This window comes from Alligator mississippiensis, chromosome 2 (genome assembly GCF_030867095.1).
Source record: "Alligator mississippiensis isolate rAllMis1 chromosome 2, rAllMis1, whole genome shotgun sequence".
In the NCBI taxonomy this organism is placed as follows: domain Eukaryota; kingdom Metazoa; phylum Chordata; order Crocodylia; family Alligatoridae; genus Alligator; species Alligator mississippiensis.
Window position 1 is genome coordinate 217,893,902 of NC_081825.1, and position 23,787 is coordinate 217,917,688.

At 44.5% G+C, this 23,787-nt stretch overlaps 1 protein-coding gene across 1 annotated transcript in view; it reads right to left on the bottom strand.

Moving 5' to 3' along the window:
- APIP (APAF1 interacting protein) overlaps window positions 1-23,787 on the bottom strand; it is a 40,659-nt gene that overhangs the window by 13,216 nt on the left and 3,656 nt on the right. Inside the window, exons 2-4 of the mRNA XM_006257994.4 lie at window positions 15,893-15,993; window positions 12,727-12,775; window positions 1,234-1,351 (exon numbers count right to left, since the gene is read on the bottom strand). Coding sequence (XP_006258056.1) covers window positions 1,234-1,351; window positions 12,727-12,775; window positions 15,893-15,993 — 268 coding nt within the window. The remainder of the gene's footprint in view (window positions 1-1,233; window positions 1,352-12,726; window positions 12,776-15,892; window positions 15,994-23,787) is intronic.

The following is a 23,787-nucleotide window of genomic DNA, read 5'->3' on the forward strand; positions in this document are numbered from 1 at the left end:
GGGTCATTTTTGACCTGGAGTGATGTGGGCAGTGGGGTTTCCCACGGCTTGGTCCCTGGGGCCTGCACTGTTCAATATCTTCATCAGTGACTTGGACGAGGGGGTGAAAAAGACCTTGTTCAAATTCGTGGATGACACTAAGATGTGTGGAGAAGTGGGCACGCTAGAGGAGAGGGACAAGCTGCAACTAGATCTGGACAGGATACAGGGGTGGGTGGATGAGAATAGGATGGGAATCAATACTGACAAGTGCAAGGTGCTGCACCTAGGGAGAAAGAACCAGCAGCACACCTACAGGCTGGGGAACTCCCTTCTCATCAGCAGAGAGGCAGAAAAGGATCTTGGAGTCATCACTGATTCCAAGATGAACATTGGCTGCCAATGTGAGGATGTGGTCAGTAAGGCTAACCTTACCTTGTCATGTATACACAGATGTATCACGAGCAGGTCCAAGGAGGTGATCCTCCCCCTCTATGCAACACTGGTCAGGCCGCAGTTGGAGTACTGTGTCCAGTTCTGGGCGCTGCACTTCAGGAGGGATGTGGCCAGTATCGAGAGGGTCCAGAGGAGAGCCACTCGCATGATCAGGGGACAGCAAGGCAGGCCCTACGAGGGGAGGCTACGGGACCTGAACATGCTCAGCATCCACAATAAAAGGCTGAGAGGGGATCTGGTGGCTGTCTATAAACTGGCCAAGGGGGACCATCAGGCAATGGGAGAGTCCCTGTTCCCCTGAGCACTACCGGGAGTAACAAGGAATAAGGGCCATAAGTTGACTGAGAGTAGATTCAGGCTAGATATCAGGAGGCACTACTTCACAGTCAGGGCGGCTAGGATCTGGAACCAACTTCTGAGAGAAGTGGTGCTCGCTCCTACCCTGGGGGTCTTCAAAAGGAGGCTAGATCATCACCTAGCCAGGGTCGTTTGACCCCAGCATTCTTTCCTGCCATGGCAGAGGGTCGGACTTGATGATCTGCTCAGGTCCCTTCCGACCCTACCAACTATGAAACTATGGAACAGTTATGTTAGCTTTAGGATGTCAGTGGGCCAGTTTTCCAAGTAAACCTTCTCCCTGATTTATCTACTCATATTTCCCTATGTCTTGGGGTTACTAAAACAATGCAATTATTTTATTAAACTACTGGGTTTCCAAAGAAGTCCAAAATACACTTATCTATGGCAGAAGACTGAAAAGAAGCTTCAAAAGGGGCAAAGAGTTTATTTGTTGTTTACCTCTTAAAGTGTAGGCATTCATAAAAAGAGGGGTGCATTGGCTTTTCTTTAGTTTCTTGTGTGGTAGAGGCACACTAATGTCCTGTTCTTCTATGTCACAAACAAACAGATCTTCTGGCTGAAGAATAGGTGGAAGTAGTTAAACACTGTGACACTTGTCCCATCAAACAGACTTGCTTTTATTTTGGGGAGACGCACAAGACATTTAATAAAAAAACCTGTGTAGTATATTTTGCCAGTAATTGTGCTGTAATGCACTACTTTAAAACATTATTATTCATTCATTCCAGGCTCTGCTATATTTACTTTCATTGTCTTGTAAAGCAAACAAGGAAATGCTAATACATATCCTCCTTATTATAATAATATTAAATAAATATTCTCCAGTCTAAAATCTGACTGGGATGGGGAAGAAACCCATATGCAAAGAAGGTAGATCTGGTAGAAAAAAGAAGCAACTGACTCAAACAGATACCTGTATATTTTTGTCCATTTCTGTGATATTTTGCAAAAACTGGCCACATCCATGAAATCTACCTCTAAATTTCACTTCACTTCTAAATAAAAATGATTTGTATGTTTGCTTTTAGCTGATTAATGTAAACAATATTTTTCAAGAATCAACGATTCGTGAAAATAAGTCTTTGTGAGAATCAATGGTCCTTGAAAAAAGTATCTGTGATATTAGGTACAAAAAGCCGTTTACCTTTAAAATTAAGACTCACTGTGCACGTCATTTGCTAAAGCAAGTACTAAATGTTCATGTTATTTTTTCTTTCCTTTGATAGAAAAGCCAAACTGTCTTAGGAGGTAAGAAGACAGTCAAAAAGCCCGAGACTAAATTGATTCAGTCTTTGCAAGTTAGTTGCTTCTTTTTTTTTCTACCATATCTACACTCTTTGCATATGGGTTTCTTCTCCATTCCATCAGACTTTAGACTGGAGAATATCTATTTAACATCGTTCTAATGACTAAATGATTGCTCAGTACTCAGTGGTACTGTGCAGTCATGATGGTGCATGGGTCATTTTCAGCAGCATCACAATTAGTGCCTGCCGATGCTATGTTGCCGTAGCGACAAGTTACATTGCCATAGCTTGTCACTACGGCAATGTAGCATCTTGTTTAGATGCATGCACTCAGTCCAGCCCACTAACTACACACAAAGAATTATAGAATAACAAGACTAGAAGGAAACTCAGATCAGCTAGTTCAAAGCCCAGCTCAAGGCAGGATCATCCATGTGTAAGCCATCCCAGGCAAATGTTTGTCTACCCTGCACTTAAAACTTCCATTCATAGGAGTTCTACAATCTTTAGAGATAAATATTTCCAATGTTTAACCACCATCATAATAAGGAAGTTTTCTAATATTTAACCTAAATCTTCCTTGTTGCAATTTAAGACCATTACTTTGTGTCCTGTTTCTTGAGAACACATGAAAAAATATTGATTGCTATCCTTTTTACAATAACCCCCTTAGTAACAAGACTGTTACTAAATCCCTCCCTTTTGTCATCTCTTCTCCAGATGAAATAATCCCTGTTTCTCCAACCTTTCCTTATTTGCCACGTTTTCTAAAGTTCAGATAAATTTTGTAACTCTCCTATTGATTCTAATTTGTCCTTAATTTTCTTGAAACGGTGTTTTAAACTAGACACAGAACTGCAGGTGAGGTCTCACCATGCTCAATGAAGGGGTAGAATCACTTCCTAAGAATTGAATGGTAATTCATTACAGTAGGCTAGTATTCTTTTTTTGGTAACAATACTTTTTTTTTTTGGTAACTTTGATTTATATTCAGTTTATGGTCCACTAGACCCCGCCAGATCCATTTCTCTAGCACTTCAGTCTAGCCAACTGTTCGCCATTTTGTACTCATGCATTTGATTGTTCCTTCATAAGTGTCATGCTTTATGCTGGTCCTAACTGAATTTTATCCGGTTTATTTTAGAATATTTTCCCAATTTAGAATACTGGATCCTAATTTTGTCCTTTGAACTGTTTGTGACTGCACCCAGTTTGGTGTTACCAGCAAACTTACTAACTGTATATTCATCTTTCTGAGTCATTAATGAAGATAATGAACAGTATTGGACCCAATACAGACTCCCATTTGATGCCTACTGTCAGCTAGATACCAAGCCATTGAACTTTATAATGCATCTTGCCACAGTTTTCCACCTTCCTCTTCTTCCATCTTCTTCTTTTTGTGTCTCTATACCACATTTGACCATGCTGTTATACATGCTTGTGTTTGTTTACTGTACATGTGCCTTCAAGCAGCAGGCACTGCAGTAGGCGTTGCATAGTCTGAGGCTCTGTGTTGCAGTCACAGGTGGTTGAACCAATGGTATAGCCCCATTTCTTCATTCGTTCCTTGGAGCAGCCGACTGGTACGTAGGCAGCTGAAACACTGCCACCTTTCCCATGGTTTATCAGCCCCTTTTGGTAAGGACTCAGCCACTGGAATGACCATTGGTTCGCTGTCAGGTATTTTCTTCAGGCCTCCTGTTCCACATCTATAGTCATGTTTCCTTGGGTGTGGCATCGAGAGGTTAGCGGCTGCGTGACTTCAGACACTTTTGTGCTGCACAATGGTCATACAGTGGGTGCCTCACATCTTCAGTTTGTCTTGATCATTCTATCCTGCTGGCTACTGTTCTTCTGATGTCAGGTGGAGCAATGCCAGCCAGCAGGTATACACTGTTTAGGCTCGTAGGCTTCACACATCCTGTGATACATCAGCAGCCATCTTTCAGAATGGGGTCAAGGAGCTTAGCACATATGAGCTCTCCCATACAGGGCATGCACACTTGGCAGTGGAGAAGCTGAGAGCCAGAGCAGTGGTTCAGATGGCTGAGGGGTTGGCTCCTCATTTCAGGTTGGTCAAGCCAGTGTTTTGGGCTATTATGTACAGGGTGTTTCCACAGATTAAATGTTTTGTTTCTAAATCAATTTTTTCATCAGTTGTATAGATGTTATATAACACTAATGCAAGTATGCCTCCTTGGGGAGGCCATTAATCTGTTGCCTCAATCTGCTTCGCTTCCCATCCAGTTTAACAAAAAACCCTATCTGTATTCAAGCAGGGCTTGTGTCAGCTCTGTAAGGTGTAGATATTTTGTCATTTCCACGGCTCTGTAGAGGAGTTGTTAGTGGTTAACTGTATCATAGGCAGCTGTTGACAAATGCAGCTCTGGTGATTTGGCCTCTTTCAAAACTATCCTCAGTATGTTAAGCCAGATTAAGTAGCTGGCTCATTGTTGATTTTTCCAGGGCAAAAGTGAACCTGTTTGGGGATTAGGTGTTTACCTACGTATGGGGCAAACCAGTGCAGTATCAGTTTATGTGTGTGTGACAGAACATCGTTTTGGGTGTCTGTCACTTTAAGGGCTAGAGGAGGGAGCTGCCAGGTGGCTGATGAGAGTAGCCATTTTGGGAGAGCGGACATTTTAGAGAGCTCTGTTATAAAAGCAGAGTAGTTTGTGTTCAGCAGGATCTGTGAGTAACATTGCCTGGTGGAGCTCCTGTTCCAGGAATATCTTGGAGGTAAGGGTGAGGCTATGGGGAAGGAGGAGGGCTCAATGGTCCTAGGGATGACCTAAAACTACACCCTGCCAGAATAGGGAGGCCTGGTGGTCCTGCCTGTGGCGGGGTAAGGCCACTGAAATACCAGGACTGAGAACATACCTGGTGTAAGGCAGGTCGGGACACCTAAATCCCTGCCCTTGCCTTTGGGTGGGTTACCAGGAGAGAGGGGACCAGATAAGCTTATTGAGAAGCACCTGAGAACTATGTGGTGCTGGACCCTGGAGTGGGAGGCAGGCACACTGAATAATCAGCACCTGAGCCCAAGGGGATGTAAGACCCTGGGCCCTGAGAGTTTCAGGGTGGAGTTGTGGGGCCAGTTAAGCTCAGGAGCAGCTAAGCCCTAAGGGGTGGAAGACCCCAGGCCCTAGGGAAAAGGGGTGGAGTTGTGGCCTAAGAGAGGGGCGTAGTGGTCTAGTGAGGGGCCAGGGGCAAAGTAGGCCCATAGTTGAGTAATTGCTTTGTCCTGTTCAGGTCAGGGTCATGGGAGAGGCCCTAAAGACCACATCAGGGCTGGCTGAGGGGTGTAGAGAAGCCTGAGGATCTCCATGGAGTAGAGTGGAGTGAGTGTTGCCTGGATAGGCAGTATGCAAGAGACTGAGTGAGAGCTGATGGAGTGCGAGAGGCCCCGGTAAGAGGGGGGTGGTATGTGTGTAGCCCCAAAGCGGGCAGCGTGCTAAAGATCCAACTGTGTGCCCAGTCTGGCCTGGCCTTGAGCTGGAGTATCATCACACAGTGAGACATCAGTGAGGCATGTGATACATGTAGGGGTGGTAGGAACGTATACTCATCGCCCACACTCATTTGGGTGCACAAAGGGCAGCATCTCATCTATTTAACATCACAATTAGTGATCCAGGTTTGGCAGGTGAAAAAGGTGGGTGGTTTGCCCAGAGACAAGGGCCTGAAAGGCACCTTTTGTCACAGTGTGGCATAGCAGAGAGAGAGGTCTGAAGCTCTTTGGATCTGCTGGATCTTTCCCTATCTTTAGAAGTGCCACTATCTGAGCATGTTGCCATATTTTTGGATTTTTTTTTACCAGCTGTGCATGAGTTGTATACACAAAGGAGCCATTCTTGAGTCTGGGGGCTGAACTGCTTGATTTGTTCAGTACGTATGTTGTCTAGGCCGGCTGCTCTCCCAGTCTTCACTGTATTAATATTAGCATTCAACTCCGTCATTGAGAAGAGGCTTGTAAAACCCAGGTCTTTGGTGTACTTGTACCTTTCCAGTCTGAGTTTTTGTTTGTTTGTTTGTTTTTGTGCTTTTTCCATTGAGAAGCATCTGGTGAACAATCTGGTTAGCAGTGACATTATGATGTTGATATACCTTTCATGGGTCATTGCTTAGTTTATGTATAGTAACCCATACCTTTGTACTATTATGTATTATATCAGTTGACTAGATCAGAGTCTGCCAGGATTTCCTGATTTTTTTTCTGTGATGGTTAACATGAGCTTGCTTGTAGTGATGGTGTTTGCTGAAAAAGGGTCTAGCTCATACTGTCACCTGTAGTCTATGTATAAGCCAGTGGTTTGAGGAGTGAGGCCTGGGATGTAATTCATGTGGCAGGCAGCCCCATGGGATGTTCTTCCTTGCAGATTTCTGTACAGCTTTTATGAACTGGTCGCAGTTCTCAGGCAATGTTTTGATGGTTTTGACATCAAGGTATTCTGAAAAGCCTTCAGTTTTCCTTTTTAAGGTTGAAACATTGGCAAAATGACACTGTTATAGGTGTTACTGCGCTTTAATCTGAATGCCAATTGGCTGATGTTGGGAATGTGGGATAGGGTCTAATACCATTTTATTACCTAGCCCAGTAACAGTTTTGCTGGTGAATATAAGGTCAGGGTTGTATCACTGTTTCCAGCAGCCGCTGTCAAATGATTTGGTTAGGTTTGGGTCATGGATTTCATAGACATTAGGGCTGGAAGGGACCTCGGAAGATCATCGAGTCCAGCCCCACATCCAAAGGGCAGGAAGTCAGCTAGGGTCATAGGATCCCAGCAAGATAAGTATCCAATTTACTCTTGAAGGTGTTCAACGTAGGTGCTTGAACCACCTCCGATGGCAGGCTGTTCCAGACGTTGGGGGCTCAGACAGTAAAGAAATTCTTCCTTATGTCCAGCCTGAAACGGTCTTGCAGTAGTTTATAACTGTTCGACCTTGTTATCCCTTGGGGCGCTCTGGTGAACAAACGTTCCCCCAGATACTGGTGGTCACCCCTGATAAACTTATAGGTGGCCATCAGATCACCCCTGAGCCTGCGCTTTTCCAGGCTAAAGAGCCCCAGGGCTCTCAGCCTTTCATTGTAAGGTCTGTTTTCCTGACCTCTGATCATGCGCGTGGCCCTTCTCTGGACTCTCTCAAGCTTCTCCATCCTTTTTTAATTGTGGAGCTCAAAACTGGATGCAGTACTCCGGCTGCGGCCTCATCAAGGCTGAGTATGACGTCCCAGGATTTGCTTGAGAAGCATCTATGGATGCATGCCAGCGTTTTGGTTGCTTTAGTAGCCGCAGCATCGCATTGCAGGCTCATGTTCATCTTGTGGTCAATGACCCCCAAGTCTCTTTCTTCCGTAGTGCTAGCCAGTGTAGCACTGCTGAGCCTATAAGGATGCTGCAGGTTTTTCCTCCCAAGGTGGAGAACCTTGCATTTTTCGGTGTTAAACACCATCAGGTTCTCGTCCGCCCATTTGCTGAGCCTGTCCAGGTCAGCCTGGATCAACCCCCTGTCTTCTGGTGTGGATGCTTTGCCCCAAAGTTTGGTGTCATCGGCAAACTTGGCCAGGCTGCTGCTGACTCCAATGTCCACATCATTAATGAAGATGTTGAACAATATGGGTCGAAGGACAGAGCCTTTCATAGATTTCATAGACATTAGGGCTGGAAGGGACCTCGGAAGATCATCGAGTCCAGCCCCCTGCCCAAAGGGCAGGAGGTCAGCTGGGGTCATAGGATTCCAGCAAGATAAGCATCTAGTTTCATCTTGAAGGTGTTCAATGAAGGCGCTTGAACAACCTCCGGCGGCAGGCTGTTCCAGACATTGGGGGCTTGGACAGTAAAGAAATTCTTCCTTATGTCCAGCCTGAAATGATCTTGTAGTAGTTTGTGACCATTTGACCTCGTCATCCCTTGGGGCGCTCTGGTGAACAAACGTTCCCCCAGATACTGGTGGTCACCCCTGATAAACTTGTAGGTGGCCATCAGATCACCCCTGAGCCTGCGCTTTTCCAGGCTAAAGAGCCCCAGGGCTCTCAGCCTGTCATCGTAGGGTCTGCTTCCCTGACCTCTGATCATGCACGTGGCTCTTCTCTGGACTCTCAAGCTTCTCCACATCCTTTTTGAATTGTGGAGCCCAAAACTGGACGCAGTACTCCAGCTGCAGCCTCACTAAGGCCGAGTACAGGGGGGAGAATGATGTCCCGGGATTTGCTTGAGAAGCATCTATGGATGCAAGCCAGCATTTTGGTCGCTTTACTAGCCGCAGCATTGCACTGCAGGCTCATGTTCATCTTGTGGTCAATGATGACCCCCAAGTCTCTTCCTTCCATAGTGCTAGCCAACATAGCACTGCCGAGCCTATAAGGATGCTGCGGGTTTTTTTTCCCAAGGTGGAGAACCTTGCATTTATCGGCGTTGAACGCCATCAGATTCTCGTCCGCCCACTTGCTGAACCTGTCCAGGTCAGCCTGGATCACCCGCCTGTCTTCTGGTGTGGATGCTTTGCCCCAAGGTTTGATGTCATCTGCGAACTTGGCCAGTCTGCTTCTGACTCCAGTGTCCACATTATTAATGAAGATGTTAAACAGTATGGGTCCAAGGACAGAGCTCTGGGGGACCCCACTGGTCACAGGACACAATGATGAGTGACTTCCATCAATTACTACCCTCTGGGTCCGACCCTGGAGCCAATTATCAAGCCAGTGGATCGTGGAGGACCCAAGGCAACAATTGGCCAGTTTCTCCAAGAGACGATCATGGGACACCAGATTGAAGGCTTTTTTGAAGTCAAAATATATGACATCAATCTCATCTCCCTTGTCCAGGTGATAGGTCACCTGGTCGTAGAAGGAAATGAGATTGGTCAAGCAAGACCTACCCGCAACAAACCCGTGCTGGCTATCCCTTAAGATGTTGGCGTCGGCCAGTCCATTAAGGATGGCCTCCTTAATAACTTTTCTAAGATCTTCCCCGGGATAGAAGTCAGGCTGATGGGCCTATAGTTAGCCGGATCTACTTTCCTCCCTTTCTTGAAGATAGGCACCACATTGGCCTTCTTCCAGTCTTCGGGCACTACACCAGAGCGCCAAGAGTTTTCAAAGATCCGCGCTAGAGGCTGGGCTATGATGCTCGCCAGCTCCTTGAGTACCCTGGGGTGAAGACAGGGCCGGCTGACTTGAAGGTATCCAGCTTCTCAAGATGTTCCTTCACGAAGTCAGCATTAATGGAGGGCAGGGGATCACCCTCACCTGGACTTCCCGGCCCTGTAGCGGGCATGGGTGTCCCATGGGGCTGATGAAAGACTGACGCAAAGTACCTATCTAATAGGTTGGCTTTTTCCTGGGCATCAGTTGTCAGTTGCCCCATCTGGTTCAGCAGGGGTCCAACGTTGCCCCTGCTTTTCCTCCGGCTCCCCACATATCTGAAAAAGGACTTTTTATTGTCCTTGATGCTCAAAGCTAGTTGGAGTTCAGTTGCAGCCTTGGCTTTCCTGGTTTGCTCCCTACAGGACCGGACCAGTGCAGAATAATCCTCCTTGGAGGTGACTCCCATCCTCCATCCTTTGTAGGCCTTTCTTTTTAGCCTCAGGAGGTCTGCTAGGTCTCTAGAGAGCCAGGGGGGCTGCTGTGCCCTCTTGCTCCCTTTCCTCCGAGATGGAATAGACTTAGTTTGTGCATTGAGGATTGCTCCCTTGAGGAGCAACCACTCTTCTTGAACTCCCCTCTCCCTGTGGTCACAGTCCCTTAGGGCCTCACTGACAAGCCTCCTGAGCTTGTCAAAGTCGGCTTTCCTGAAGTCAAGGACTTCTGTGTTGCTGACTGACTTGCCAGCTTTTCGGTGGATGGTGAAGGTGATCAGCTCGTGGTCGCTGTCACCCAGCTTCCCATCGAGCACTAGGTCGCTGACTAGGTCATCCCCAGTAGCCAGTACCAGGTCGAGCAGCGCTTTGCCTCTCATTGGCCCATAGACTTCTTGAGTCAGGTAGAGGTCATCCATGTACGAGAGGAAGCTCTGCGACCGCTCAGATTTTGCTGAGCGATCCTCCCACGAGATGTCTGGGTAAATGAAGTCACCCATGACAACCATGGTCCTGGAGTAAGCTGCCTCAGCCAGTTCCTGGGCAAACTCCTGGTCAAGCTCAGGACTTTGGGTGGGAGGTCTGTAATAGACTCCCACCATTGTGTCCCCTGTGCCGTGTTCCCCACGGATTTTAACCCAGAGGGTCTCCAGCCGTCCACCCTGGTCGCCAATATCGGCTTGCAGGGACACGTAGCTTTCCTTAACATAGAGAGCTACACCCCCGCCCTTTTTCTCTACACGATCCCTCCTGTACAGGGTATAGCCATCTATACCCGTGGTCCAGTCATGGGTGGAGTCCCACCAGGTCTCCATTATCCCTATGACATCGTAATTGTTTGCACTGAGCAGGAGGATGAGCTCCTCCTGCTTATTCCCCAAGCTCCTGGCATTAGTGCTCCTGGGGGGCTCCTTCCTTGCCCACAGATTTTACCAGGGCTGGGGCCAGGGTGGGCTCCCTTGAGTGCCGTGATCCGCTGGCTTTGCAAGGATTGCTCAGCGGGCCAGCAGTGGCGGTAGTCCCCCCGTCCCCCAACGGGCTGTTTAAAGCCCGGTGGAGCAGGTCAGCCAGTCTGGCTGAGAAGAGCCTCCTCCCTAGGGGAGAGAGGTGGAGGCCATCTCTTCCCAGCAGCTCGCTGCCTCTCTCGCCAAAGAGCGGGCTGTGGTCATGAAAGCCAAAGCCTTCCTGACGACACCAGCGCTGCAGTCTTTGGTTGACCACATAGATCCTCCTGTCCCTTCTCAGCCCATAGCCTGAGGCTGGGAGGATCGATGAGAACACCACCTGTGCCCCCAGACCCCAGCCTTGGGGGATCCCACTGGTCACAGGGCACCATGATGATTGATTTCCATCAATTACTACCCTCTGGGTCCGACCATGGAGCCAATTTCCCAGCCAGCGGATCGTGGTGGACCCAAGGCCACAATTGGCCAGTTTCGCCAAGAGGTGATCATGGGATACCAGATCGAAGGCTTTTTTGAAGTCAAGATATATGACATCAATCTCTTCTCCCTTGTCCTATGTAGGTGTGGCAGAGCACAGGGTATCTCTGCCACTTTAAGGGCCTGGAGCTGGCAGCCTCCAGATGCCTGATTAGGGCAGCCATTTTGAGGCTTAGGCTGCTTATATAAACAAGGCAGTTTGGCTGCAGGAGGCCAGGCAGCAACATTGCCTGGCCGTAGGGCTGCTGTGAACGACCCGGAGGTAAGGGGCAGCTGCAAGGGGTTGGCAGGAGGCTTCTGGTCCTGGGCATGACCTGAAACTGCACCCTGCCGGGAGTGGGTGGTCTGGTGGGGCTCTCAGTGGCGCGGGAGCCCCCAGGAAATGCCAGGCCAGTTATCACCCCGGTGAAAGGCGGGTCGGGGCGCCTTAACCCCTAGCTCCCACCACCACCAGGTGGGTTACCCATGTGTATGTTGGAGGGCCTAGATGGGCCAGTGTTGTGAGGGGCCCAGAGAGGGCGGACCCCGAGAGTGGGAGCGATATGGGCGTGGTGCTGCGGTTGCCCCCGGGAGGACGGGGAGTAGTGGCATGGTGAGGCCCAGTGACAGAGTGAGTGGCTAGAGAGACCCAGCCCGAAGGGGAGAGTACCCTCGACTGGCCCAAGCTGGGGCCAGGACTATGGTAGTCAAAAGGGCTGGGGGCCCACCGTGAGGGACGCCCAAGAGCCGGGGGCCTGGGGTCCCGACTGGCCTTGAGGTGGGCCAGGGCAGGAGGCCGACGGTTCCAGGGGAACCACACCCGAGAGGGAAACAAGGCTTTGGGGGGGGCTAGGTAGCCCGGATGACAGCGCAGTGGCCACCTGATAGGAGAGGATCATAGCGGGGTCCTGTTAGGATGATTCTGGGGCCCAGTATGGGGCCAGTGATTATAGTAACACCATGATGCCATCTGCGAGGCTTGGGCTGCGGTATTAGGGGAGGTCGGAGCCGCAGAGCACCCCCTGGCATCGGGGCACTACAATGGGCAGTCTCCCGCTTAATTGACATCGACATATGAATCAATTATCATCAAAGGCGTGGCGGGCGAGATAAGCGGGCGGTTGCCCAGAGACAGGTGGGCGGGCCATGAAGAGCTCGGCCCTGAGTAGGCCTGCTGTCACGGTGACAGGCGGGCGGGCCACAGAGTTCGGCCCCAGGAGGCCTCCTGTCACAGTAGGGCACTGAAACAAGTACTGCATTGCTACTTTAATAACATGTAAATACTAATTGGGTGTATCTGCATGAAATGCTAATGGCACAGTAGATTAATTCTACTGTGCATTAGCGTGACACGAAAAAACATGTTAATGTGCTAACACGCAGTAGAATTAATCTACTGCACATTACTGTCACTTAAAAACCCTGGGTTGGCACTAATGTGCAGTAGCGCTGATTATGGCATATTTAGTCTGTACCTGTTATTACAGGTAGTAAACTAAATGTGCCGTAATTATAGTGTATTAAGGCACGTGTAGATGTGCCCACTGAAATCTAGTGGTCTCATGAGGCTAATCAATGGTATGTACAATTCAAAACTGCTTTGAAAGAAAGCTCAGAACTAATCATTTAAGATGATTTTGTTCCTTTTCAGGAACCAAAGTAAAAACAGCAGTTTTACCCACCTGAATTCTTTCCTTCTGCACTCCTGATGGAGCAATATAGATGTCATCACTAGGAAAAAAACGTAGACTATTTTAGCTCCATGTAAAAGATACATTTTTAAAGGATATGGAATTGTAAGGGTAATTTTAGTATTCTCCCTTGTTAATAATTAACTTGCATAATAATGCAGTAACATTTTTCCTGCCTAACATTTACACACAAAGTTTTCAAAATGCTATTCCTGGCCTTCCTTAGCAGGTGGATGGTTTGAGACTAGCTAAGACATAAACAACCTTCTAAAATTGCCTAGAAATGTCATACTTTGTTTTTGAAAGACATACACTCATGTCCAGCATCTCCCTTCCCACCAACCGAAAATCTAAGATCCCTACCCCAATGCATACATTGGTTGCAAAATCCGCATTCCTCAAAATGGAACACTTAGCAATTCAAGAAAAACAGTGAGAAACCTATATTTGACAAATGTTTAAAATTAGCTATTAGTGTTTGTAACTGTCCTTACCATTCTACACAGTAAATACACTTATTGGTAAATACTTTGATCTGTATATCAACATGACCTTAGGTTTCTTAAATGTATGAATTTTTAACTTGTATTGAAAAACATGTTGAATAATTCAGTATAAAAGAATAATTTTAAGTTTGACTAGAAATGAAGGTTGTGGTGCATGGCTTATGTGAATAAATAACTTGAACAAATCTTTATATGCATTTAGAGTGATTTAAAATGCCATGTGAAACACTTCCAATGAAGGCCATAAGGGTTTCTTGTCATATCTGTAAGAACTGTTCAGCTTCAAAGGACACATTTTAAACAGGTAGTATAGAGACATCTAGTGAATGATTAGTCAAGCTACAGATACATAACCTGTTCAGAACAAAGGCTGGATCAGTTTCATAAGGAAAGTGAAGTATTTGCATTTGTCTAACAAGAGTCAAAGTACTTTCTCTGGTGTATTTTGAATGTAGATAAAACATGTTTTTTGTGAAATATAACATGGAGTTTCAACAAATTTTAATTTTGATGCATTAGTACTAATAAAACCAAATTAATTATTTTATACCTTTCTGTGAGCAAGGCACCTAAGAGTTTTGTATCAAGCAATCAAATTATAAATTGATTGCTAGTTAAACAGAATATGCATATACAACCTTCTTCTATAATTAAACAGTTAATGAGAAACTGACCAAGGCACAGGGTCTCTAAAATGTAAGATTTGACAAACAATTATGGATGTTTTATAAACTGTCCTATTCCCAAACAGGTGAATTTATTTTTACAGTTCACAGGATGTCTCTAGTGAACAATGCTCATTAGGACTGGTTGCGTAAGATGAAACCCTGGAATTACAGTTGAATGTTGTCACTCAGATTCTACCTATCTTGGAATTTTCTAAGCCTCCTATCTCTTTGGTTCATTGCTATTTGCTTAAGAATCGTTACTGCTATTATAGGTAGAGAAATAACTGTCATACTTCTGTGCTAGGTGAGATGTATGGGTACACATTCAAATGTACTGTACCATTGTATTCTGTGAGCCAATACGTAAATGAAGAACTGCTGATCAGAATCCTAAATTATTTTATAACTGCTCTTACTACTTAATCTCAAATGTAGCCAGCTCCAACCATATAGCAACAAAAGAAAGCACTTCATATTTTGTTACTGATCAGAACTATACCGATCTCTTAACTTCAAACAACTTGTAAAAACAATAATTAATGCCCATAACCTCCCTCTGAAACTACTGTTACTGTTTTGCTGATGGAAAATAAGACAGAGTTGAAATGAAATGTAGCCAGGAGCAGATGTAGTCAAGTTTCAGCCTCAGACTTAGAATTTGGAGGCTTGACTTCATACCAGGTGCTTGGACAGCAACATGGCCATGTGGAAGGGTGAGATATCAGGCACTGCAAAGTGTCCATAGTTTTGCTACTTTGCTGGTTAAGATCAAGTTTATCCTGCTTCTGTGGTTTATTTACTACTGGTATTCTCTTCCTTCAGTAGCCACTAAGAGGAGCTCTGCATCCATGAAGATTTTCAAACTAATGCAACTGGAATAGCTGATGGTATATTTCAGGGAAAATGCAAGAGCAGAGAAAGGTACAGACGCACATAATTGAACTGTTCCAAAATGTCACTGATTGGGAACCAGTTCACAATTGTGTGAAGTGCTGCGGCTACAACACCAGGGGGCAGGAGTGAGTACCCAGCCCAGCAGGCCTCACAGTGGGCAAGGAGTGGGATAGAATACTAGCACCCATACTTTGGGGACTCCATGATGGGTGACCTGTGGCTGGGGACCTTTACACTTTTCTGCTTTCCCTTCTCCCCTAAACATTAGTTTATTAAACTGCAATAGTTTGAAATTGACCAAAAGTGTGCTTTCCTGTCTTGGGTGGATGGGGGTGGGAAATGCTTGGACCCATGCTTTTGGGTTCCCTGGGGCTGATGGGGGGGGGGGGGGGGGGCGGGGGATGATGCTAGGCTGCAGTGAGTAGGGAATAAAGACACAGCTGGCTGTTAGAAAAATAGCTTCTATATGACAAGCAGTGCAAGGCAGCTTGTGGATAAAAAGCACCTACAAAAGGAAAGGGGGACAGCGGGGTTCTAACTGCATACCAAAATAGCCAATTGCAGCAGTGTGTTTGTGGGGGATGAGTGGCAGTGCAGCGTGGGATGCCTAGAGGACTGACCAGGCCTATGTCACAGACCACTTGATAGCCACAAACAACACTGAATCAGTTCAGATTGAACTGTTTCAAAATAGCACTTGATATTCCAGGTACATTTTTCAGGGACTGAAATCAGTTTAACAGGCTTATTATGTATGTCTGTCTGCTTCAAGTTTAAACCACTTTTAAATTGTTTTAAGCGTTGTGTGCGTCTATCCCCAAAGCAGTACTCTTTAGTATTGCATACGCATCAATATTATTTTTACCGTTTTTGTGTTGCTATTCTGATTTTATTATCTGCTATGGATACACTTTTAGTAGTTGTCCTACAAGAATAGAGACTTCCTTCTTGGGCACCAAAAATGTCTCACCTGCAACACACCTAAATATATAACGCCTTACGTTTGACTATTAGCCATCCTTCATGGAACTGTAACGCATCAAAACAATTCATCGTTTGCACTAGCACTCCTCAAACCTGCATACTTACCCATGTTTCAAGCTGATTCCTCCCCCAGTTCCTGTGACCCAGCCTAATTGATAGAACTGTCTACAGAGGTCTGGAATTAGATTTCTTGGATGCAGCTTGTCCTAAAACACACAAAACCACACAAAATTAAATGTCTACTTAGGAATCCAAAACATCGGGGTGTCAAATCTATAGCCGGTGGACCAGATTTGATCTGTCAGTCTTGGATCGACCCTGCCCACTGCATATGGTACATGCTGGCCCCAGTTCCATGCACCGCAAGTGGTGTGTGGAACTGGTTTGGCGTGGACACCTCATGTAGCATGAGCTCCTTGATGGCTCTGTGTGTGAGCCCCAGACTGAAGCTGACGTGTGTTGCACATGGCACATAGGGCTGGCATGTGCACTGCATGAGGTACCCACTCCAGACCATCTGTGTGTGCTGGCTTTGGTGCGTGGGACAGGTCTATGAGTCCAGTCCTTTTTTATATAAAAAGATGCTGTTTAGTTATAGAAAAAAACTGCAACAGCATAAGCCCAGTTACTCTGGGCGCTTCATGTATGTTACTCTAGGCATTTAAAAAGCAGGAAATCAGAAAATCAGGTGAGCTTTTGGAGGCAAACGGCCTGATCCAAAGTCCACTCAAGTCAGCAGGCCATCTATCAGGCTCATCTATATTGATATAAAAAAAAAAAGCCAGCCCATCACCTTTCCCCATGCTGAATCGGTCATAATCACAAGGTATCACCCATTTTGAGTCTATTTCCTCTCTATTTCCTCTACTATATGTTAAATACATTTTTCTTCCTTGCATTTGCTTCTTCAAACATTGAAGATTAAGTACTCCCCAGACCAAGCTACAAAGGCTAATGCCCATTTCAAGAGAACCTACTCTGATTTAACCATTACCTAGGATTAGAAACTTTCATACAAGAAGAAGAGTTATCATTTAATGCACAAGAATATGCATATAACTATCCATCTCTAGATTAGATTATTTTTGGCATGCTTTTAAAAGTACAAATAATAGATTCTATCTCTAACAAGCCTTGGAAGGCTCAGGATTTTAATTATTTTTAATCATTTTCCAAAGGCCTACTTTCCTAATTAGGAACTTTGCTATGAAATATCAATTATAACTATATTGCGAGACATAATTACTATAATTATGGCCATCTATAGATCACATTGTGTAAGCATTAGAGCTGTTTCATTTTCTTGTGAATTAACATGCAAACAATAACATCCAAAGTAGAAGGTTCACTTCACCAAACTATTTCAGTGGCTGCACATATATCCATTTTTAGCATTAGATTTCCTCACATATTTTTAGTTAGCATCTATATTGTCCCACTGGAATATTTCTTTAAGAGAAAAACATTTTTCATTTTATGAATGATCATTAATCTTGTTTTTATTGTCACATTGTATTGTATTTATTGCACATGTATCCAGTTCCCAAGGGGGCTGACTGTTACACACAAACTTATAGTTCATTTAAGACAGAGTATTTCAGATTTCCTTAATGGTCGAAAACACAATTATTTATTAAACTTCTTAAACACAGGGCCCTTTTAGCATGACATACAGTTAAAAAATGGAAGAAACATAAAAAGTTGCAGCATCTGCTGGGTAAATATCACTATGTATCCAATGTTAGGGAAGCTGATGAAACCGTAACTTGTTAGAATTTAAAATGGTATCAAAATTTTATTTAGCACCTCTCATGCAGCCTCATGTTCTTGGTTGCAGATCAGCAATTTACTTGCATACAGTAAGATGCAAATAACCACATCATATAATCCTTTTCATAAACTGATCAAGCCTGAATCAATACTTCGATCTTGAACCTGCAATGCAGTAACATGTTCTTCAATGCAATTGTTTCTTAAGCATCTACCTTTGAAGAGCTGGCTTCAACTTCAGAGGGTATTGCTATTGCTTCAATTTGGCTATTGTTCCTCATATAGTCCTTTTCATAAAGAACCAATTTTAGTTAATTTTGGATGCTGTACACAAACTTGTGACTGGAATTCTTAAAACCACTGGTCTAGAAGCTCATTTTATAAAGCACAGTCTGTCAATATAAAATAGCAATCTTGTTTCGGAGCTCATGGAAATTCATGATACTTTTCTTTGCAATTTGGAGTGTGTGTAAAAACTAGGCTAAAATGATGACAGCAGGAAAGGCACGAGAACGAGTTGGATTGCCTATGCCAACTAAGTGAGAAAATTAATGTGCCAGATCTTCTGCTGGTGCAACTCAGTATAATTCTCTCTGCTTCAGTACAGCTATGCTGATTTACACCAACTGACAAGTTGCTCCAGTGTGCATTTGAATGACATCTGCCAGACTACAAAAAATGAAGAATGTTAAATTGCAGCTGTTTCATAGTTTCATAATTTGTAGGGTTGGAAGGGACCTTGACAGACCATCAAGTCTGACCCCCTGCCATGGCAGGAAAGAGCACTGGGTCAAACGACCCCGGCAAGGTCTCCTCTTAAAGACCCCCAGGGTAGGAGCCAGCACCACTTCTCCTGGAACTTGGTTCCAGATCCTAGCCGCCCTGACTGTGAAGTAGCGCCTCCTGATGTCTAGTCTAAATCTACCCTCTGCTAGCTTGTGACCATTATTTCTAGTCACTCCTGGTAGTGCTCGGGGGAACAGGGACTCCCCCAATGCCTGCTGGTCCCCCCTGACTAGTTAGTAACAGGCCACTAGATCCCCCCTCAGCCTTCTCTTGTGGAGGCTGAACAGGTTGAGGTTCCTTAGCCTCTCCTTATAGGGCCTGCCCTGCTGCCCCCTGATCATGTGGGTGGCCCTCCTCTGGACTGTCTCAATGCTGTCCACATTCCTCCTGAAGTGCAGCGCCCAGAACTGGACGCAGTACTCCAACTGCGGCCTGACTCCAGTGCCGCGTAGAGGGGGAGGATCACCTCTTTGGACCTGCTTGAGATACATCTGTGGATGCATGACAAGGTGTGGTTGGCCTTCCTGACTGTGTCCCCACACTGTTGGCCCATGTTCATTTTGGCATCAATAATGATTCCAAGATCCTTTTCTGCCTCTGCGCTGACGAGAAGGGAGATCCCCAGCCTGTAGGTATGCTGCTGGTTCTTCCTCCCCAGGTGCAGCACCTTGCACTTGTCAGTGTTGAAACCCATCCTGTTCTCATCTGCCCACCCTGTAACCTGTCTAGGTCCAATTGCAGCCTATTCCTCCCTTCTAGCATGCCCACATCCCCCCACATCTTAGCGTCATCAGCAAATTTGAATAGGGTGCTTTTTACCCCCTCGTTCAAGTCACTGATGAAGATGTTGAACAGTGCGGGTTCGAGGACCAAGCCCTGGGGGGCCCCACTACCCACATCCCTCCAGGTCGAAAATGACCCATCCACCACCACTCTCTGGGTGCGGCCCTCCAGCCAGTTAGCGACCCATCTGGCTATGTAGGTGTTGACACCACAGTCCCCTAGTTTTTTAATGAGAATGGGGTGAGAGACAGTGTCGAAGGCCTTCCTGAAGTCCAGAAAGACTATGTCCACTGCTACCCCTGCATCTAAGGATTTGGTGACCTGGTCATAGAAGGCCACCAGGTTGGTCTGACAGGACCTGTCTCTAATGAACCCGTTTTGGTTGCCCCTAAGCCTAACCTTCCCTGCTGGCCCCTCGTGGACATGCACCAGGATAATTCTCTCAAAAAGCTTACCCAGGATCGAGGTAAGACTAACTGGCCTATAGTTCCCTGCATCCTCCTTCCTCCCTTTTTTGAAAATGGAAACCACATTGGCCCTTTTCCAGTCCTCTGGCACCACACCAGAGCACCACGAGTGCTCATAAAGCCGTGCCAGGGGTCCTGCAATGACCTCTGCTAATTCCCTCAGCACTCTGGGGTGCAGGTCGTCAGAATCAGCTGATTTAAATACGTCCAGTCCCTCCAGAAGTTCCCTGACTAGATCCTCACTGACCCTAGGCCTGGGTGCGCCTCCCTCGGGGCCTGAGGGGGTCCTGGCGGATGGGCTGATCTGGTCCCTGTTAATGGGAATCTCATATAAAATTCATTTTAAAACTAACTTCTAATTTGACCCTTGATGGAATCTTAGATTTTTTTTTAACTAATTTAATTTTAATGGCTTATTTTTCACCACTGTAAATATAAATGCTTAGACATTTCCAACATGGACTCCTTTGGATAAAATGCACTTTAGTTCTGCTTGAATTAAATATCTATAATCTTCTGCAGTTTCTGTTGTGCATTTTAGCAAGCAGTTTCTTTTACCTTGTCTTGTTTTACATGACAGGGGAACAGATCCAGTAATGTTTTCAAAAGAACATTAGAAACGAGAGCATAAGAAACGAGAGGTACAGTGGCTTCTGTGTTTAGATTTAAAGTGGTTGTACAAATGACAGCTAGTCTAGATTTATCAAAGAAGAATCCTGGAATATGTGCTCAATTGCCAACTGTTTTATACACACATTAGTAGCTGTGGTTCTTATGGAGAATTTCAATTTTTATAAGAAGGACGATAACCATGTAAACATAGAACAACATAGCATGTGTTTGTTTAAATAGCTTGATGGTTATGTTGATCATGGAAATATATGGAGTGTGTTTTGCAAATCTGAAATTCTTTGTAAAGTTATTGGGAACTCTTTTATGTTTTTGATTTTCCTTTTCTTTTTAAATGAAGTCTGTTGAAAGTGAATGTTTTATTTAAAAATAAAACCCCTGGCAATTTTTTTTACAATGATGGACAAACTAAATAAAACAGCTTTGTGCATTTTTGTAACAGTCTCCACAAAACAGAGAGAATCTGCAACAGCTAGAAATAATGTGATCATTCATAATTTAAACATGCATGTAAACATCTATTAAATAACAGACTTTTATGGACATTTGTATGACTAATTTAATAAGAGTGTATACCATCAAATATATAAAGGGAGATATTTTATTTGATAATAAAAATACAAATACTACAGTAGATAGATCAGTTACTTTTAATAGTTTTATACTGAAACTCAAAACTGAAGTTGCTCTGAGGATTGGGCTTGCCAGCAGAATTTGGTAGAATTATCAAAATTAAATGTGACCATAATTTTTACGTAAAGTAGTGAACAACAAAACTAGGATTCAGATGCTGAACTCATATAAGCATGTGCTCTTTATTGGTAAAGCTTTATTAGTAGAGCGCTCAAGTATTTTTAGAATCATGGTATAGTTGGAAGAATGAGTATTTGGGAACTAGACTTGTCTCATTCGTCAAAATATACTTAGTAGAGCATTTCCCATCAGAACAAAGACAGAAAGGCAGCCTTTATAAGCTATATGAATTTAATGGATATTACAATTGAAGTTTTAAGGAATCTTTAGCCTTGAGTTTCCTTCACTGAAAGATTTTACCTCTTTAAAAGGGTGATTATTTTACCAGGTTATTATAGTTACTCTGAAAAAAGAAGAAAATTAATCAGATCTAATACGTTACGATTCACATAGATCCATAATTACAGTGTTTTATTTGCTGTAAGCATGAACTGATACTTCATTACACTGCTGGAAAAAGGATTAGACTTTTTATATTTAAAGAGGAAAACCAATGGTGATGGTTAGATCCAAAACTTCATTGTGAAAATTTTTCCTTGCATGGAATTGAAAGGAAAAGGACCAAAGCATCTTGCTGCTTTTGTGAAAGAACCTTTGATTATTAGGTACACAAGACTTCCCTCCCATCCCCCTTTTGAACTAAAGAAAAAGTTTAGACAATCTGTGATAATTTTAATTAAGCCCATTCCTACATCTTTTACAGATCATTTTTAAACTTGGACTATAATGAATCTAGAAAGCTTTTTGGACACTGGGGTGCATTAAAGTTATCTTTTTAGGAACATAGTATGCTCTTAGGGACAACTGACATTTCCACTGGAAACAATTATAAAGTGCAAAAATCTAGATATTTTACAGATTAAATGATACAGCTCCTAGTTTATACCGACTTGCATTAAATCATCACCAGGTTTCTTTAGATAGCAACAATACTATAAATTCAATCGCTTTTAAAAGCATCTGTCTTACCGAATAAAGAAAACAAATACATTTTTCCAACATATGATTCCTTGTCTCATACCCAGAAAAGGATAGGTTTTAGTTGCTTCTTTTAGCTAACAGTATTTTATGTTAACATTCAAGAATGACAAAATGATTCTTCATGTAGAGTTGAATAAACATGCATTGATGTGTTATGGCACTTAACTACCCCCAGTTAACTATTTCGTATGCAGGAAACAGGATTGGGAAAGCATGCGGTGTCAAGAAAAATACATCTCTTATTAAATCAGACTGAATGGAGTTTTAACAAGCTCTCATATTTAAGAAATTAGCATTTAGATTTCTGTATTGTCATAAGCGTTTCCAAAAATTAAACTCTTTTAGGTTAATCACTTTCTCGCAGCCATGTAGACTTTAATCCTGTTGGATGTTGGTTTGGGCAGATCAAAATTTGACAAATAAACTCTAATCACAACACAACTGCTACAGATTCACAGTTCAGAGGGTGGATTGCTGCTCCTGAGCTGCATACCAAATCAGACACCCAGCTGGACATTAAGAATCTCAGTGCTGTTGGCACAGCTATTTTTCAGATGAAATGTAAAGCAGAACTCCCAATTAAAGATACTCTTGCCATTTTCAGAAGAATAGGAACCTCAGCCCTAATACCCTCACCCAATTCCAGCCCAGGCAATTATGCTGTTCTTATGCAATTGCCACGTCTCTGGTTTTCAGTGTGAGAATCAGAGGGCTTTGCCTGGAGTCCAGATGGACATGTGTTCCAGAAGCTAATTTCCTGAAATAGGACGTTCATGCTCAATTGGGAGTGGGCCCCAGGCTTCAGCTTGGGTTGCAGAACTGTGTCCCAACTGGAGCTGGTGCTCTGGTTTGTGGGTGGACAACAGTGGTAAGCTGGTATCTTCAATGCAAATGCTGGCTCCAAGCACATGAGCACATGAGTAGCGCCTTGGCTTTGCTATGGAAAAGTACAGTATTGCTAACCCCACTGAGTCAAAAATCAAGAGAAACTCTTAAAAATCAAAAGTTGGAATGTAAAACACAAGATGCTATTCTTAAGTATAAACCAATATATATTGACTGCTTATTTATAAATCCCATTAGTCACTTATTTAACTTCTAATAGGTCAGAGCTTTATACAAAAATTATATTAATTTCTGCCCAAATGTCTGCTGAGCTGGACTAAAAATACCCTTTATTGACTGTTGTGGTGCTGAGGCCTCAGCCCGATTTACATGCTTTCTAGTTTCAAGGTGCTTTTTGAGGTCATTTACTCCAGAATTCCTGATGCTAATGTCCTCTGAGCAAGCAAGGCAAAATATATGTTCATCTGAAAGTCTGCTTTCTTCTACTGGGTAGGAACTGTTCCAGTTGACATTGTATTTGCACCTGTACTGCCGTAGCTTCGTCAGATGTTCTGCCATGACTAATTACTAGGGCTGTCAAATGATTAAAAAATTTGATGGTGATTAGTTGCGTGATTAAAAAAATTAGACTCACAGACAGTGCCCAGCAGGTAAGTCTGTGGAGAGGAAGGGGCGGAGGGGAGAAGGAAGGGACTTGGGGGCGGGGGTGCAATCTGAGGTCCCCATGGTGAGGGAGTGGGGTAGGGGCTGGGGCGGGTCTTGAGACAGAGCTGCGGGTGGCTTGTCTAGAGGTGCGGGGTGGCATGCAGCTCCCTGCTGCTGCATGCACCCCTGGGTGAGACATGGGGAGCATGTTCCCCCCAGATTTGCATGTGGGGCTGAGATAAGCTGGCTGCTGCAGCGCCCTGCTGCCTTTGTCCCAGGAACTGCACACTAGCCACATGTCCCCTGCCCGCCTGGTGGCAGGAGGCACAACATGGCATC